Source organism: Neolamprologus multifasciatus, chromosome 22 (genome assembly GCF_963576455.1).
Source record: "Neolamprologus multifasciatus chromosome 22, fNeoMul1.2, whole genome shotgun sequence".
In the NCBI taxonomy this organism is placed as follows: domain Eukaryota; kingdom Metazoa; phylum Chordata; class Actinopteri; order Cichliformes; family Cichlidae; genus Neolamprologus; species Neolamprologus multifasciatus.
This window is the reverse complement of record NC_140459.1, coordinates 21,274,261-21,293,793: the sequence shown is the minus strand read 5'-3', so window position 1 is coordinate 21,293,793 and position 19,533 is coordinate 21,274,261. Positions and strand designations below refer to the sequence as shown.

Here is a 19,533-nt window from a genome sequence, read left to right as displayed (position 1 = left end):
CACCATTATCATCATTATTATAGCTAATATTACTGATGATGAGGCCTCTTTGTTGGCCCTGACTAAGGTATTGTCATGGAAACAGATGACAGAAAAGAGCATAGCTTTATTGAATTACACTATGATGCTATTCTGACCAAATGGGGCTTGAATGCTGCGCCGTCTGAGTGGGGTATAGAAGCATCAATGTGAGAAGTCCTGAGGAGCGACAGATGAAAGTCAGGAGCAGAGAGCGGGAGACAGAAACACAGATGAAAATAGCTCTTCGTGCAGATCAAATAAAAGAGGAGCAAAAAGAGACAGAAAACTCCAGCAGTACTGAGGGTCATGTGATTGCAGGGAGTCATAGATCCACTGGTACAGAGTGAACTGGTGATCAGCACAGAGGAATATTGTCTGATGGTTGGAAACAATGACACCAATTCACCAGCACAGGGACAGTCATACGAGAGAAAATCATTAGTACTAATAACAATAATACAGACAATGGGCATAACAAGGGTTGATTGATTCAGTCTTTAACAGATCTGTTACAACAGGCTTAACATGGTCACCTGATGAATGACCTTAATCTTTTTATGTATTTATTTTTGCTTCTCTTACTTGATTCGTAGTGTCTTTTAAAGTATTTCATCCTTTCTTCATATCCAGCTCTTCACATTGCTAACATCCCAATGCGGTATTTTAGTAAGTGCAAATGTAATCTAGAGGCAATATGCTATTTAAGATGAATGCAACCCTCTTTTTTATTGTCAGAAAGCAGTAATAGCACGGTGGCCTTCCAGCTATCTTAGCCTCTGCAGATTTTATCACATGGGGGCCATAAACCTGGGAAATATGATGTGCCACTTTCTGTTTTACTTTTAATATATCTGATGAAAAGAGCTTGCCAGAGATGATTCTAGATTAACTATTTCCTGCCATTATCAAAAGATAAATCTTGCCTAAATCTTTATTATTGTCACTTAAATTTTGTGAAAATGCTTTTCTACTGAAAGATATCAAGGCTGAAACAGATTAAAGCAACAAAAAATATACTTGTGAATATGGAGCTCCAAAAGTGACAAAATGAATGAATTAAATACACCATGAAATGATTAATTAAATGTGTCAATAATTAATTTAAATTGGAATTAATTAATTAAATAAATATTGATGACACATTTAATTAATTAATTAATTATTGACACATTTAATTATTTATTTATTTAACATTTTAATTAATTATTGACACCTTTAGCTAATTTTAATTGATCTGATCAAGTCAAAACCATTGCTTTGGCCTGGTGGCCATTCTTTTTAGTGGGCGTTTCTCCACACCAGCAACTGGCATGTGGAAACTAACTGAACTGTACTTTGAAAAAAAAAACCTTGTTTGTGTGTCACCAAATACACTTTTAATATTTTTATTTAGCTGACAATGTAGTGGTTTAATCTTCAGATATCTGGTCGGTTTGTCAAAGAGCCTCTTTGCAAAAGTGCTTCGACGATTTCGGAGATGTCTGCCCAGCCCAGTCTCATGGCAAAGTGTGTGACAGACCTGCTCGCATCGCAAACGCTTGAGCTGTTATACCGCCGACAAAGCTCAGGTCCCGGTACACAAATGTCATAACCTCCACTGACTGTGCACCGACTTTATTTACTGAGGTTATATCTATCAGGTCTTTATTTCCTGATGTTTGTAAGTGTCATACTTGTTTTAAGTCGTCAATTCTGAATTATAACTAGCATTAACATATCTTTAAGGAGAGAGCAAATCTGATTAACATCTGATCTTTGTGTTTTTTGTTCAGTAATCAGCATGACCTGTGTATACACGCATAGCCTTTATTCAAATAGATAATGTTGGTGTTTCCATCATGTAGTAACTGCTAGGTTTAAGTGTACAAAGCTTCTTAGACACTATGAAGCACATACAGACTTCACAATGTTCGACGAATATTTTTGTTGTGAATATTAATCATAAGGGTAAACGGGCAGTCCAGCTGCTGCCTCAGAGCCCAGTACACCATGGAGTGAGGTCAGCATATCCAGGATATCTTCAGCTCTCTAAGTTAACCCCGAGTTTCCCAGCTCGGTCACATGAAAGTGTCGGCAGCATCAAACTAATCTAACGGTCATCTACGAATTTAATTCACGGGTCATATCGATATTCTTTTACAGAAAATCATCCTTATTACTGCCAACTATTCCAGAGACGTGAACTCCACAGTATAAAGAACACAAAAATATAGCAGTACAACACAACACTGCTGTAAAAGAGATCAACGCTTCAGTTTGTTGCAGATCAAAGTGGAAAGAATGTGATTGGCTGAACAGGTGTTCTTGCATGTTCTATGTTATCTGCATTTCCATCAGTGTAAGACACTCAGCAGCAGATTAGAATCAAGTATAATAGCATTTATACATTTAATAAATGTATTAATACACGCACGTTCCCGTGACAATGCCAGGCACTGTTTGCGCAGAGATTTTAGTACAGCACGATGCTCATTTAAAACACATTCCTGAGTCTATGTACACATTTGATATGAGGTCAGCAATTACAGTGTCTGTGTCCTGTGACAAGCTGACCAGGCATGTGAAGACTACTCCACTACATTCGCGGCTAAAACATTAAAAGTGTAGTTGGTGACAGAAAAACAGGGTATTTTAAAACTTTACCTACAGTTTAGAGCACCGGCACCATTGCTGCTTGGGATTTGAAATGCATCGTGGGATTCCAAGCTGCCCCAAGTCCACACTACCACCAGTTCATAGCAATCCATTATCTAGGATTGACCTTACTTTGCACTGTAACCAATCAGATGTTAGACAAGCTGCAGTGGCAGCGTTAACGCTGTCCCCTGAGTTTGATGAGTGAGGCTGACAGATAAAATTAATTCATGAACAGCCAGAGGTCAGGACTGCTAAAATGAATTAAATAAATACATCAATAAATAATTAATCAAATGTGTCAATAATTAATTAAGATGCGAACAAATAAATAATGAATTAAATATGTCAATAATTAATTAAATGTGTCATAAATATTTATTTATTTAATTAATTAATTCCAATTTTAATTAATTATTGACACATTTAATTTATTATTTAATGGTGTATCTAATTCATTCATTTTGTCACTATTGGCACTCCATAATGAAACAGTTAAAGTTAAACATTTTCCAAATTTCTTTTTTTAAATATACACTCTGTTCACAGTCTTTCTTTCAGAGCTAAACTTTAAACACTGCGCACACTTGCAGCCCACTCTATGGGAAGAATAAAATGAGAACTAAACTTTTAAAAGAGTTTTAAAATATTGACTGTATATTTTGAGAGATTTACAGATTCAAACATGAATAGAAATTCTATGTGTACACTGTTTCAGAAACAAACTTGTTCATTCGTTAGCATATAACGATAAGCCTGATACTGGACAATCTTGAGATATAGGAATAAACATTGCACCATTTCAAGTACAGACATTTTAGATACCATTCTGATTGGTTATTCGTCCTTTATTTTATTTAGTGGCTCAATAGGTTCTGTAGTTAAACCTGTATTATTCTTTGTAAATTCAAAAGTCACTGTTTATGGAGCCTGTCCATCTTTTGGCTGATGTTATTGGCCAGTGTCGGCCCATCAGAGATATATCAGCATTATCATTTAAATTTAGTGATGTGTGACAATACAATACCTTTTTTTCTTGCAGAACATAATGAAGAAAATTATGGATATGCCAACTTAGAAGTGGTGTCACTACACCTTACAGTAGTCTCAACACTGTTTGGAGCGGAGTGTGTCTCTGTGTTAGGCTGTTAAGTAAAATGCAATGCTGGATAGTTAGTAAACAAAGACCCCACTGATAATCAAATGCACTTGATTAACTGATCATCAGCAAATGTGAGCACCTCTATAAAAGCAGAATTTTTTAGCAGTTTGCCAGTCTGGAGCATTCGTGTGTGTGAGTTAACAAAATGACACATTGTTCCCAGCAAATTTACCCCAAGGTCAGACTGTGCAATGTTCAGAAAAACTGCAGAAAACCCAAGAGCTACGTCTCAGACTCTACAGGCCTCTGTTAGCAGGGAAAAATTGGAAAAAAAAGACTGAACAAATATGTCTTGTTTGGAAGGGTTGCCAAGAGAAAGACTCTTCTCTCTAAAAAGCACAGCTTAGCTTTGCAAAGAACAAACCACAAGACTTCTTTGGACAGATGAGACCAAAGTAGAGATGTCTGGCCATAATGCACAGTGCAACGTTTGGTGAAAACCAAACTCAGCATATCAGTACAAACAACTTGTACCAACTGTCAAGCATGGTGGAGGAGGGGTGATGATTTGGGCTTATTTTGTAGCCACAAGACCTGGACACCTTGTAGTCACTGAGTTGACCACGAACTCCTCTGTATATCAAAGTATTATAGAGTCGAATGTGAGGCCATCTTTCCTACCACTTAAACTTGGCAAAAATTGCATCTTGCAACATGACAATGATCCCACAACTGCAACAGAATAGCTGAAAAAGGAAATGTGTTGGAATAACCCAGTTAAAGTCCAGACCTCAATACTTGATTAAAATGATGAGGTAGGACCTTAGGAGAGTTGTGCAAAAGTGCAAACTTCAATAAACTCAATCAACATTGTAAGCAAGAGTGGGCCAGTACACAAACTTTCTTTGTCACATGTCTGTATATACAGTTTATATATAAAGAATATTGACACTTGCTTTTTAAAATTTTTTTTTTTACCAATTTAATGTCATCATCAGCATCTGTCCCTAGAAAATAACTTCTTCCAAATGATTATACTTGAAGTAAGATGACATATTGTTTAATGTCATCATGTGGCTAGTAACATACTATGGGTGTTACATGATCCCAGTCCTTTCCCAATAAGTATTTAATTTAAAACGACAACAGGAAACTTGTTATTTAATAAGAGCGAAACATGAACAGTGAAATTTATGAGGTAAAGAGTAAACGACTCAGACAAAAGCCAAACCACAAAGCACGGTTAGCACAGTTAAAACAAAAATGGTGAAGATACACCTACAAAAAACAAAAGAACAACATGATTGGCAGTGCCACTCTCTTCAAGGCATTTCTGGTATGGCCGTTTTTCAAAAATGTCAGTCAACCAACTACACTTACTCTTTTTAAATAGAGATATGTAATTTGAGGCTCATTGTATTGGTTCCCAGCACTCCACCCAGAAATATAACTATACATGGAAACTATGTACTAAAGTTCAGTCACAGTAAACTGTCTCAAGTGCATCAAGAATCCTCAAATCACAGTACAGCTTTCTATGTAATTACATAACTTAAGTCTCTGGTTATGAAAGCTGTGGTATACACAGTATTTTATTAGTCTTTCCACAGTGTGTAACAATGCAAGCCTATAAACACATAAATACCAACACGCTGTGACTCTGGACTGGAGCAATATAAGTGAGAAGCATTTGCACCGAAGTTGCTATGTTTCAGAGAGGAGAAACACCCGGTCCTGGGTCTAAATGGTAAGTATGGCTTGTCCAAGCTGCTGTATGTTACTGGTATATGCGGGTTAAATGTAGCTCTCCTGCTCTTCCTTCATAGGGGGAATAGTTTGAGTGCCAACATCCGATTCTTTTAATACAGTCATCTCACTTGTTTCATTTCTTCCTGTTGAGTTCTCCTCCTTTTGTTCTGTTTCAGTTTTTCCACCTTCTTCCAGTTCCTGTGCAGTCACAATAGCCTGCAAGATGTTTGGGTCTGTGCAGCAATGCTTGTGGTCGCGACTGTGTTTTGGGCCGTAGTCTTGGCTTTGTCCTTGGTCCTGGCTATTGAAGAAGTTGCGAATTGTATGTTTAGGTAAGCCCAGCTGGGCAGATAAGGTATGGACCGCTTCCTCGTCTGGGTTAAGGCCCACGTCCTTGATGAAACTTTGCAGGATACCGAGGGCATCTCTGGACACATTTAACCCCTGACATTGGACCTCCTTGTAACTTTCTACCTCATTATCTGTCTCTGAACAAACCTCAGCCCTACACTGTTCCTCATTCTTCATGTTGGGCCACTTCACAGACAGCTTCTCCTTAACCTTCCCTTTTTTGCCATCTCCCATGATGTCATCTATGCCTTCCTTCCCTATATTTCCATCCCATACCTGTTCGCTGTTTTCTGCACTTCTGTCCCTCACGGTTCCAGCACAACCCCAGTCCCCACCCAAACTGTCCCTGTTTTCTCTTCCACCCTCAACCCATTCTTTACTGTCCCCTCTCTCACCATTGCTGCTGCCTCTGCCCTGCAAACATACTCTCAAGTGCTGCCAGGCACCGCCAGCATCAGACTCGGCTGGCGATGCAGCGCAGGGTTGTGTCGGGGAAAGGTGAGGTCCTGCCTCGGGCTGAAGGGGTTGATGGGGTTGTAGATGGTGTTGCTGTGGCATCAAAGAGCTGCGTTGGTACTGATGAGAGAAATTAGAAGTGATTAGAGCAAAAAGGTTGGTATTTTAATTTTTCTAGTTTTGAGTGTGAGCAGTACTATGTTTGACTTTAAATAGTTGTGAATGAAATAAAGTGAAGTCAACAGAGACTGTTTTGCTCAAGAAATGTCACCTTTTATGTTAAAATGAAACTACAACTTAACATGCACACCCATCCATTGTGTTTTGTTTTTGTGTTTGTTTGTTTTTTACCATATCTAATTGAATCTGCAGAGTTTAGACACTGATTTGCTGCTATATGAGCAAAGGCACAGGACACGATGATCTGGGCTGGTGTGAAATCAAGGGTAGTGGAGACCGTTTGATCTCAATCTCCTTAGTGTTCACATGTGAGGTGATCTGCAGTGCAGTCACCCAGAACTGATGTCTCCAAATGCACATCAGGATCTGAATTTGCCCATGTGGTGTTGACTTTTCTTGTCAACACTACATGGGCAATGATGCAATGATGTGCTAGGCAGTGGGCTGTATGTTCACAAACAGAAGGGTATGCAACCATTTTTTTTACACGTTATCTTTGAGTTTGTGCTATAATCAAGCCATCAATCCATGCACAAGCAATGGAAGGGAAAGAAAAATAACTAATCAGCCTCACGGATCATTGCTTAATGTGGTAATCATCTTTTTTTTCTGACATCTCTGGCATTTAGCTGTCATTACTCTGCTGCTTTTCCATTGCACGCCCTAGAGATCTATTGGCATTCAATGTGATGTATTCACTTTCAGATTTCTGATAACTTTTTATCCATAACTTTTTTAAATTACAAAATTAAAGTCAGTACACCTTAGCCTCAAGTGTTTTCTGCCATGCATATAGCTGTTTAATACTCTAATACATAATAGTTTTCTTCTCAAGCAAGATCTACTGAAGTCAGAGTGTCTGTTGATAATAATGTTTGTCACTTTTGGAAGTCTTACCAATGTATTGTCATTGCTGAGCAGGGTGAACCTGTCAATGCAGTGCTGTTGTGCAGTCATGTTGCTGCTCTCCTGTTCGTAGATGGCATCTCTTTCATTCTGGGACAGGCTGAGGAAGCGGCGGATCATGCACAGATTCTCCCACAGCGTCCGGTTCTCTGGACTGGGTTCCTCCTTCCAACGCAGCAGCTCGCACAACCATCCCTACAGGAAATATGTGCATATGCACAAGGTGGCTACAGTTGCTTAACAACTCTTAAAATATCTTAAAAGCACATTCACTGATAAAGGGCAAGGGAACAACCAGCCTTACATTAAGTTAGGATTGGTTTCAATGGGTTTAGTCATGTCACTGGAAAAATTTCCAGCACAAGGTGCTGTTGTTTTCTCCCCAACGACACATTTAGATCACACAACGTGACCATATCAATATGACTATGCTGTTATGTTTGACAACCCCTTTCAGGCTGTTTATGTCTATTTTAAAATGCTTACAGTACAGTACAGCAGACTGATAAGATAAAAAAGGTAATTTAAAGGTTGCAGAACATGAGTAAACTCACACATTAAAAAAGAGGCTAAGCTGGGGTTCAGTTTAATCCTTGTAGACTGCCAGCAGAAATTTGAAGATGCATATTTAGCGACAGCATTTGCAGCCTTACATTTAATTTGCTTATGTATGTTGGCACCTTACATACAGTGAAAGGGATTGACCAAAGGGAAAAAAAAGAATTCACAATAACTTTGTCTATACATTGACTCCAAACTGGTTCAGTGTGCTCTCAATATACATACAAAATCAAAAAAAAAAATTAGGATCTGCCAGATAATCTGAAGATTATAGCAAGATTTTCTTATCAGCATGAATTGTTTGTGTATCACGAAGGAAGAAACTTGTGAGTGACAGATTGAGGAATGTAAAGCCAAGCTAGTTTCAGATTCATGAACTGAGGATGATTATGTTTGCAAGCAAGCTGATATGCTCACACGCACATGCGCGCGCGCACACACACACACACACACACCTGGCTGTAGCCCAACTCTAGCACACAATGCCATCCAGATGCACAGTGCAGATAGAACAGGGAGATGCTGCATGGCTCTGCCTGCCAAACAACCGGGTAATACGGGGGGTGGGGTGGGGGATAAAAGATAGAGAGAGTGCAAGAGAATAAAGGGAAATAGGGGTGGGGGTTAAAGAAAGTAAGGTAAAAAAAAAATGGAGGCCAGTGAAAGAACCTCAGGGGTTTTGGACCACCTGGCTGTACTGGCATGACCGCTGAATGACCTCCAAACATCTTGATGATGAGTAGAAAGAAGAGGGAGTTATATGGGAGAAGAAAGAAAGAAAGAAAAGAAAAAAGAAAGCAAGCAAGAAAGAAGCTAAAAATTGGAGATGTGCTCGAGAGGAAGAGAAAATGAGACAGCTAAAATCCCCCCATTCCATGAAGGGAAATTATCCTCAAAACAAAAGGCAATAACAAGCTTATGGGGCCGCCATAAAAATGAGAACAATAAACACTCAAATCGTGCTTGTGTGTGTGTATTTGTATTAGTGTTGCTGTGTGTCTGTGTGCGCGATCACGTTTTACTTGCATGTGCTCTTACTGTATGTTTGTGTGCACAAGCGAGTGGTGTGTATGTGTGTATGGTGACTATTAAAGCGATAATTTAGGACACAATAGCAGTCTGATGCACTGATGATAGTCCTCTGCAGAGTACAGCTGCTGGTTGATTATCTGGGCTTTCCTCCACACACGGTATCCATCGCTGCTTTAACTGAGGCGATGGAGTCATAAATGAATGCTAAAATCGAGCATTTCATCAAGCGATAGAAACGATTGGGTGGTTTGTATGCTCAGATTTAAACTAACAAGAAGCAAAGTACCTGGCTCTTGGAGGCGGCAACCTTCGCAAACAGTGCCTGAGACACTTTGGCTCTCTTCATCTCATGCTGGATCTCCTCGTAGATAGAGGCGCTGACATTGAGAACGCAGCTGTCTGTCCGCAGTCCTCTTTCTGCTGTAACTGGGGACAGTCTTGACTAAAAAGAAGCAAACAAGAAGGAAAACCGGGTTTAAATACAGGCTATGCAAAGTAATGGGCAATAGGAGGTCTATGAAACAGATAACAGGCAAAGGTTTTTATGTTTTTTTTATTTGAAAATGCTCCACTTTGAGAGCTAACACAGGCATAGTTGAGCCAAGTGACAGAACTCACACTTGAATATTTCAATGCTGTTTTATGAACAACTTTAACCTTTCACAGCTGGTTTACAAGACTTTTGTTTTCATGTCTTTCAGTCTTTTGCTGGCTGACCTGTGAGGACCTCGGTGGCGTGTTGTTGCAGCTGGGTGTGAATACAGTCAGACTTCTCTCCTTCTCCTCTTGGTATATGCGCTCCCTCTCAGCCTCTGGGAGCTGCAGGAAGCTGTGCATTGCCCGTAGGTTGACCAGCAGAGATTGGGAAGCGTGTTTCGGGTCCTCCTCCTTTCGCAGGATCTCAGAGAGTAGGCCCTGATAAACACACAGAAAAATCAGCGTAAGTTGATACTTGTGATGGATTTTTTTTCCTTCTTCTATAAGCGGTTCCCTTTAGGGGTCACCACAGCAGACCATCTTCATCTCACCCTATCCTTAGTATCCTCTTTTGTCACACCAACCTTGTGAATGTCCTCTCCTCAGAGGACTTCCTCTTTTCCTCCTGCCTGGAAGTTCAGTATTCAACATCCTTTGTCCGTTACATCCTCTATCCCATCTCTGCACATGTCCAAACCATCTCAGCCTTTCCTCTCTAACTCTAACTCCAAACTGCTCAACCAGAGCTGTCCCTGTGATGTATTAATTTCTAACCCTGTAACATCTTCATTCTGCCACCTCCAGCTCAGCCTCCTGTCTTTTTGCTAGTCTCCAAACCATACAGCAGGTCTCATGACTATCTAGTAAACCTTCCTTTTCACTCTTGCTGCTATCCTTCTGTCACAACCCTGACACTCGTCTCCACCAGAGCCATCCTGCCTACACTTCCTCTCACTATTTTTTTGCGCTGTCCGTTGCTTTGGATTGTTGACCCCAAGTATTTAAACTCATCTACCTCTAAGTCTGCTCCTTGCATGTTCACCTTTCCACCTGTCTCCCTGTCATTCACTCACGTACTCTCTCTTCCTTGAAAAGTGGTCCCAGCACACTTCTTCTCCATTCTGGAGGCATCCTCTCATCCTCCAAGATTTTGTTATACAATCTGGTCAAAAAGTCCACTGTCCTCTCTACCACACATTGTTACCTCCACAGGATTGCCATCTGGATCATCCTTTCTCCTTTCTATTCGTAGCTGCCCTTACTTCTTCACTCCATCCATCCTTGTTTCTCTCTCGTTTCCTTCCTTCACCACCTCCTCAAAGTACAGCTTCCGGCTTCTCAAGTACATGTTAGTACATGTCCTAGCAGCACATCCTTTCCAGGTCGATCTATATATAGTAATGTATAACATACATGACGTTAGTGGTATAAAAATGGTTTAAGGGACACCAACTTTGCTTTCTTCAGTTTATTCAAAACTCACATAATTTAAAATAAGCGTCAACTTAAGATAATTTCTCAACCTTCAAGCGAGAAATGGTTAGCGATGATCACCATATATAATAGAAAAAAAGAAACAAGTCTTCACCAGTGCTGTGATGCTGACCTTTATTCTTCTAGAATTACTTATGGATCATTTCTCATTCTTAACGGTAGATAGACATTTTCTGAAAAGCTTTAAGAAGAAGAAGAAGAACTACTGAGTTAAGATAACAATCAGTAATGATCTCATCAAATATGAGAGCAATACTGATAATCTCATCTAACTCCAAACTGCAACATTTCTTTGAAGCAGAAGAAAAGTAAGCATTCAGTTGTACAGAGGGATGACAGATATTGTAATTCTGCTTTAAAGCTATATGAACTCATAAACCTGAATTCTTTTCCTTCATGTTGAATGTTCAGCTTTCACAAACAAAATGATTCAGGTCAGGTATTAAAAGCTCCAGTCTCTCAGGAACCACAAATGGAAAAGGTCTCATGAAATATTATGTATTCTTTCACTGTCTTTATTTAAAGATGATAAATATAAAGTTTCTTGTGAAACTAAAGGAATTTAGCAATAGCCTCGTATCCAACTCTGAATCCTATTCAGTGGCATCTTGACAAAACCTTGCAGTTTAGGGTTTCACAGCCAGCTTCTAGTCAGTGCTTAGCATGCTGCTCGCCTGTACATCTAGCATTATTCTGTCTGTATCTGTCTATACAGGGAAGTGTTCAAACACCACATGCAAATTTCAGGGATTCCTTCCCTGAAAGGAAATCAGATTTCACACTGGCAGAGAAATGGCTTTAGAGGAAACAGCCTTCTTATTCAAATAATAGATCGTGGTTGGAGCTGCCCAGCAAACCCTGCCTTCTGAAGAGATGGAGGCTTGATGTGAGTCGTCAAATGACAAATGCTTCCCTCGCTTTTAGATGACGTTTTGGCATCGTGCCCAACTTGTATGGCTGGCACCAGAGCACCTTGGACTTGGCAACAGGGAAACATGGGGGTGGATAATAACTAACTCTGCTTATTGTGATGAAAATGATAATGAAGGTAATAATAATAATAACAACGGGCTTAGCCGGTCCTTTGAGCCCCATTTCTGTGGGCACACTAGTGAATATAAGATGATGGACACAGACAACAAAGCATTTTAGTGTTAGAGAGGAGGCGATAGTAGAGGGAGATATGGATACAAAAGGAAGGAGACCAATGGACAAAGTAAGGGAGAGATTAAATATAGATGGATTGACCATGGGGGTTAGAGATTAAATGAATAGAAGGGCTGCCAGAGTGAAAGGTGGTGAGATGGACAGCGAGATATAGAGGTAGAGAGGGAGGCAGCAGTTCTCTGAGGGGTTGTGATTAGTTGGCCCAGCTGCTGCTTCAGTGCTGGCACCGGCTTTGTGCCGCAGAGAGCTGGCACAAACACACACTCACACACGCATACAAACACACATGCACAAGGGGGAGGAGGCACTACGGCAAAGGCCATGCCAGTGTGCCAACCATCTCACACTCACATATTCACAGAACACACTTAGCTATCACCGCAGCACCAGAGCACGAGCAACCTAATCACCACCAAAGAGTTGAAAACTGCTTTAAAATTTCAGCATCTTTTATTCTGCTCTCTCCTGCAACCATACCTGGGTCCTGTTAAATGCCACCCGGGCAAAGACGGCTTGGGAGATGCCTGCTCTCTTGAGCTCCTCCCTCACGTTCTGGTAGATGTCAATCGGCACCTCTGATGGTCCAGCGGAAGACGCAGCCGAGGTCTGGTTTTGCAGTCCGGCAGAAGAGCTTCCACCTGGGCCGCACTGCACTTGCTGCAGGGCTTGGGGATCAGGAGCTTTAGAGAAGACCTTGGCAGGAGCCCTCCCTACAGGGGGATGGTTCAGATACTGCTGTGGTGACGATGCCAAACCCTGGCCAGCAAGCATGCGACTAACAGCATACTGCTGGTTTAGAAACTGGGCCATCACCAGCTGCTGGTTGACCATTTGGGAGCTCAGAGGCTGGGTTACCAGCCCAGGAGGGCGCAGACTGAGGGGTGGGCAGTTGGATATGTTGGCAACTGCTCCACGAGGGAAAAGGAGAGTTGAGCTCTGGTCAGCGGGGGTACCAGTGGCTGGCTGGCTGAGGGTCATATGTGAGGACTGGTCAGAAAAGTTGTCAATGTCTGGTAAAGGACAAGGAAAGAAGAGACAACTATTTTTTACTCATTGTTCAAGTGGTAATAACATCTCCAAGTCACAGGATGATTTATATTGTGGCAGGAAAAAGTGGGTGAACCCAGGTTTTCTTCAATATCTGGTCACCAGGTCATATATGATCGCAAGTTTAAGTAAAGAAAAACACAGTAAGCTTCTTCAAGTCATCAACTGGCATCTCAGTTAGGTTTAAGCCTAGGTTTAGACTGGACCAGAAGATAGATTTTCTTCATTTGAAGCCATTTTGTAGCTAGTTAAGCATCTTGATGTATCATAATACTCCCTCCACTGTATTCCACCCATGGAATCATGGTTTCAATTTGGAATACAGTCCACTTTTATTGCCCTAAGTAGTGGTTTGTGTTCTCCATAAACAATTCATTGATTAACTGTCTCTATGGGCTCTGGTTCTTTTATTGTTGTGCATTTTGTATTTTACTGTTTGTCATACTGGTAAAACCTCCTCCTGAATAAAAAAGAAAAGCCAGTTCTGGGAACTTTGGCAGGTTTGGCAGGTGTGTAAGCCTGTCCCTTCATAGTTACATCACAATCATGTACAATACAGTCATGACACTTTGCAGCTGTGTAGCTGACACCAACATCCTGGCCCCAGATGGTAGATGGGTGTTGTCTGGAAACTGATATGATTCCTGTTCAAGATCATCTTTAATTTATAAGTTAAGTTGTTCTAAGACGTACTCCATTCATATTTCAAGGATTAGACTCCATGTTTACTGAGTCCTTGCTTTAAATAGCATTTGTGGTCATCAGCAAAGATATTCAGAGACTTTTTCTAATCTGTATTGTACATGTTTAGTAGTTGTGACAGGTGGATCGTGCGGTTTGCACAAACTGGTCTTGGAGACACCTACAATGGTGGGAAACCTTTACTTTATTAAGTACTAATCTAATAGCATGCAATTTCAGACAACACTTCTATCATAAAGTTTGCTTTCATGCAATATTTTCTTTTTTGTTGACATTGTTGAACAGTTAATGATTCTTAAACTAAGATAAGCTAAGATTTTTTTTTGCATTTGAGGAGCAGAAGCCACAGACATCACCCCACCAACTCAACACTGGACAATCTTATCCAAATCCCTTGAGGAGTACTGGTAATAATTCGGCTGTATGTGTAATATTGAGGTTATAGGTAACTGGCAGTGGTATATACTGTACTGAATTATAATTAAGGGGCACTTTTAAATTGCATGTTTTGGTGGATGCCTGCGAACCTTTGTCACCACATTAATGTCACAAATGTGCAAAGCGCACCGAACTTTGTGTGTAACCGAGATCAAAGGTATACTTTGAAGAATACAGCCAATTTTTAAAAGTTGATAAAAAAAATGTATCTGTCCATAGTTATAACTTATTCAAAGATTTGGCTATCTCTAAAAACAAATTCATACGGCTTATTTTAAAGGGTTCAACAGCTTTTTCCTGCTACTGCACTGTAAAATTTCCCTATAAAATGAAAATGATGAAGCATTCATCTTTTTATTCAAGCTGCTAAAAGTGTATGACGCCTGTTAGTAGGATAAAGCTCATACAATCAGTATCTAGAATGTATCAGACATGCTGTAAAACTTCACAGGTGTGTTTTGAGTTCTCTCACCCTTGAAGCATTTGGACTTCTTGAAGTGCTTGTACCATCGGCCAAACTCATGACACTTGGCAGCTGAGACATTTGCATAGTAAGTGCTATTTACAATAGACGATATCATACTCTGAAACAGAGGGGAAAAGACAATAGAAATTCATTACATTTTCTGAGCTCCTGCTATGGGCGGCTTGGGTGTCTCAGCTGTTCACACATCTGATATTAATGAACTCAGATCTGTGTTATTAAAAAGACCCCCAGGTAAATAGGATAATAAAGACAGATGAGAGTGTCAGTGTGTGAGCTGTGTGGGTATGCCTGCATCCATGCATACATGCGTGTGTGAGTGTGCAGTTAAACAAAACACTACAGGTCATCAGAGACTATGCCTCTGTCTCTCATTCACTCACTCTTACACACACACACACACACACACACACACACACACACACACACACACACACACACACACACAGAGTTTGTCCCTGAACACTATCCTGTGCAATCTTTACATCTTATTACACCTTTCATCTTCTCATATTTATTTTAATCTGCTTCCCGCAAACAAGAGAGGGGGGTTAAGGTAGTGATAGGAGAGGAAGAGAGATGGGGGAGGAAGGATTTGCTTGTATCAGATTTTAACATGGCAGAGAAGAGAGGAATCTGAGGTAGAGAGAAGACGGTGAACAGTTATCCTCTATCCGACTGTAGATGTCCTACGCCTCGGGCAAAATAATAGATCGACCAGGTTGATAATTATGAATATTCATAAAAAGGCCTTCCCCAAACACTGCGTGATTAATGACAATTATTTCTGCAGTTGTGTCTGTATTTGCTTAATTAAACACACAAGAATTGAAGATATTACATTTAGATTATTGCTGAATCAGTCCAGAGTGCAGAAAAGGCTAAACAGCAAAGGACTGAAAATCAACAGGATCAAGATAGGCAGCAAGCAGGCAGCATGGCTTTTAAGGAGATAACCATCTCTCTTTATCTGTTTCTACCTCCTGTGCTCTGCCCCCACACCTTATCTATCTCTGCATCTGGACTTGTCTATGTCTAACTACTGGACCCTTTCCTTACTCTTTGCCACATGTCAAAGAGGGCACAGAAGATTAAATTGCATGCATGTTAAATGCTCATTTTGAATTTCAGTCCAGTTTAGATTATTATCTCTCTTTTGTATACCTGGGACAGTGGGCACTCCTTGGCCAGTGAGCTCTGGTTCATGTCCTTGAGGAGCTCTTTCAGAGCATTTCTCACCGTCGAGTGACTCCACTGCTCGGCTGGCAAGTCCTCCAATTTAGGACAGCTACACAAAGGTCAAAGAAAAAAAAAGAACTAGATGATTTTAGTATATTACTGTTTAAAGGTATATTCAAGCTCAGCAGTGTTTTACTTTGACAACAAAGTGAAACACAACTAGACCTTCCATGATGTAACTTAATGGCATATTTCATTAGAATCTCTCAACATGGTTATTTACTGAAAAAGCTCCGGTCAGAGCTAGAGAAGCTTAGTAGCATCCCTTCAAGAAGACACCAACATGGATTGTTGTCTAAATGCTGAAGCACATGTACTGTCTAATGCAATAAAGAAATCACAAGGACACTTAAGCTCAAGAAGCTTCAGATAACAATAATGATATCAGGTCCGTCTTTATTTGCAGTACACTGTTTTCATAGAAGATATTAAAAAATTTAAAAAAAAAACAATAGGAAAAGTACATTTGGTGTCAAAGTGCTGGTATTGCATATGCTGACTCCGTGTCATTACTAAAATCTGTGATTTAACCACTGTAAACTTCATCTGAATGTACATTTGTGCAGCAATGTATAACTTACACAAACAGGACAAAGATATGACCCTGAAGGCAAACATGCTAATATGAGTGCTGTCTGCTCTCTACCTGTGCAGCTGGATTTTAAGTGTGATAACGTGGTGAACATCCTGCAGCATGTCTGCCACTGTTGCATCTGGAGCGTCGGTTACGTAGGACAGAGGCACCGGGTTCCACCTACCCACCTGGATCAGACCTGAACACACGCACATACATAGGTGAAGATAAGGAAGGTTTAGAGTTTAAGCGGCACTTTCTTTGCACTACAAGTGTTTTTACCTTTTGCCTGTGCTGCAGAGCTGTGTGAATATCCCAGTGTCAGCAGGGCCATCTCTATCAGCTGGTTAAACAGCAGATCTCTCTTAACCAACACAAACTCAGCATGCTCTTCTCTCCTCTCTCCTTCCAAAGGGCTTTCCGTGTGCTCCACCACACAGAACACCGGCAGCAGGCTCCCTGCGGTGACAGACATGCATGATGCCATACACCAAACCATTTGGGTAATTAGAAGTAATTCATAAAGTATTTTTATACATGCATTTGCATCAGAACTAGCTGAAATTAAAAAAAAAAAACACATTTACGGTTATGAGATAAGCTCAATTAATTTGATAACACAGCTGAGCCATAATCACAGAAGATCCGTGTAAAACTAAAAAAATACATATATGGGTTCAAACCCTAGGTTTCATCTTTTCACCCCAGGTACCTCTGCTGTGCCAGCTCTTTCCCTGTGACCTCGCTGTGGTGGGTTTCTGTGCCATGCAGGGGTTTTTGGCCACAGGACTACCCTGTCTGCTCCTCTCCTGGGTCGAGGGTCCCCCCTCGTGTTGCTCCACTCGAGCCAGCTTAGCAGGAGGAGGGCGAGGGTCTACAGCGAGATCAACGCCCTCAGCTTTCTTGATTCCATTACACAAGGGATCCATCTGTGGTCTTACACTAATACAGAGATAAAGACGCTTAAACATCAAATACTACACAAGGTAAGCTAATAAAAGTCACGTATACCAGTTCTCCTTAAACTTTTATTGACAAACTTTTTTTTTCTATATGTACTCATAGACACCAATTAAATAACTGCAAACTGCTCTAACATTCGCATACACAGTGAACGTCAAGAGAATGTGAGCTGGAAACTGCCACATAAAGTAGCCATAATAATATATATATTTTAAACACACACACGTGCACGCAAAGGTTTAAATATCCGTCTCAGCATCGGGGATGACCTTCACCCAGATGCCTCTTTGAGGCTAACCACTGAAATCCCTTATAACAAAAAAGATGCAGTGAATGCTACAGCGCAGTTTCCCCACAATAAACTGCCGTCGCCTCCCGGTGCGCCGCTTGTAAGCGCCGCTGATTCGCTTCAATTTTAGCAGCTAAACAAACAGTCCGACATCTGATTCTGCTGAAGTTTGACTGAGGCGAAACCAACCTGTTTCAGTCTGCACAACGTGCATGCTCGACCCGCTATCGTACATCAGCAGCCCATTCCCGCAGACGGCGTCTGTATCCATATGGTTCTCCCCGCTTCCATAGATCAGTTGGAGAACAGATCCGCTTCTCCCGGCTGTATGTCCCGCGACACGCTCCTGTGCGTCCTATTACTCACAATAACCGTTTACCATCTGAATTTTCTCGTTTTCCCCCTTGTGTCAGGAGTAACTATCTCGATCGATCCTCCCTTGTTCCCCGACAGCGCTTTGCTTTCCGATTAAACTGGCCTCAGCACAAGTTGTGAGCGACCTCCCAGCCAGAGCACCGGGGCACGCTGCTTCTGTGGATCAAGCTCCACAAAGAACAATGTGCGCCGTGGAGCTCCTGGAGTATATTTCCTGTCATACATTAGACCACTGACTCAGGGAGAGCAGTTGTTGGTTACACTTCAAAGCGCTGTGCGCACGAGGAGAGAGATAGACAGCGAGAGAGAGAGGGTGAGAGAGAGAGAGAGTGGTGGGGAGGGGGAGACCTCCCTACACAGTCTCTAAAATCCACGGACCCAGCTGCATTAACATATGGTGTAATAATGAATTCACTAGCGCGCTCCGTAAATGTATTAAATGTGACAATTGCGCATAAATCTATTTATTATGTTCTGCCGCATGCTGTGCACGCACTTATTATTGTCTTTAGGGTATTGGAGCTCTCCATGGTAACAAAGTGGAGCAGGGCAAGGTGGAACTGGCTCACTGATATTAACTTTTGAACGCTGATGTTGTCACAAGATTATCTAAGGCTCATTTTTAATATGCAGAAGATCACTTTTTTCTACTACAGGAAGAGCAGAAATGAGCTCTATACTAAATTTACAGTAGTGTAGGGTGTTTATACTACAGCTCATATTATATGTGTAAAGGTTATATTAAGCTAAAGTATACAGTTGGTATATAGCTGTACACTCAGAATGGCTGTTTCGCTGTTTTTAATGACTAAATTTCGCTTTAAAGTGCTTCAAGGGGCTTCACTTCTTCAGTGTACCTCGAAGTGTTGATATGGCTGCATGAGTTATCATTGGAACCAACTTGTCTTCTGCCCTGTTTGCAGCAACCTTAAGCTGCAGCCGAGCGTAAGCAGACCTCCCCCATGCGGTCCACTGCAGAGGAGGTGCACTCCATCTCGGAAGCTGAGATCCTCAGACAGTGCTTGAAATCTCTGTGAGGGTATCACAAAGCAGCGGGCGAAGTGTGCGCTCCGTGCGTGCACGAGAGGGAGACAGAAAGAGATGAAGAGTCAGAGATCACTCATGCTGGCAGACAGTCTGTTTTCCACCGGTTCATTATAGGGTAGATGGTGTGCAGTGGAAGTGTATGTTTGGGGAGCGGGAGTGTGCTCTACTACTTTTTGACTAATTAAACAAAGTGAATTAGCTATCTCCCCAGCCAGAACGAGTCATGGCTGGTTACACATCATTCA

The 19,533-nt window shown here is 41.1% G+C and overlaps 1 protein-coding gene across 1 annotated transcript; it reads right to left on the bottom strand.

Moving 5' to 3' along the window:
- Window positions 1–3,105: 3,105 nt before the first annotated feature.
- Window positions 3,106–18,912, bottom strand: satb1a (SATB homeobox 1a). Its single transcript, XM_085149063.1, has 11 exons — window positions 18,056–18,912; window positions 17,327–17,556; window positions 16,897–17,073; window positions 16,687–16,813; window positions 15,966–16,089; window positions 14,790–14,901; window positions 12,608–13,140; window positions 9,710–9,907; window positions 9,279–9,434; window positions 7,391–7,594; window positions 3,106–6,433 (listed from the first exon to the last, which is right to left on the bottom strand). The coding sequence occupies exons 2-11, from the start codon at window positions 17,541–17,543 to the stop codon at window positions 5,552–5,554; spliced, it is 2,730 nt and encodes a 909-aa protein (XP_085005189.1). The 5' UTR covers window positions 17,544–17,556; window positions 18,056–18,912; the 3' UTR covers window positions 3,106–5,551.
- Window positions 18,913–19,533: the final 621 nt, after the last annotated feature.

What these genes read in the sequence shown, in the direction of transcription:
- satb1a (XM_085149063.1), bottom strand. Translation starts at nt 17,543, where the DNA reads ATGGATCCCTTGTGTAATGGAATCAAGAAAGCTGAGGGCGTTGATCTC. An exon ending in AGGAGTGCCCACTGTCCCAG is followed by an intron (nt 14,902 to 15,965) that starts GTATACAAAAGA and finishes CCTCTGTTTCAG; the next exon opens with AGTATGATATCGTCTATTGT. An exon ending in GAAGTCCAAATGCTTCAAGG is followed by an intron (nt 13,141 to 14,789) that starts GTGAGAGAACTC and finishes GTCCTTTACCAG; the next exon opens with ACATTGACAACTTTTCTGAC.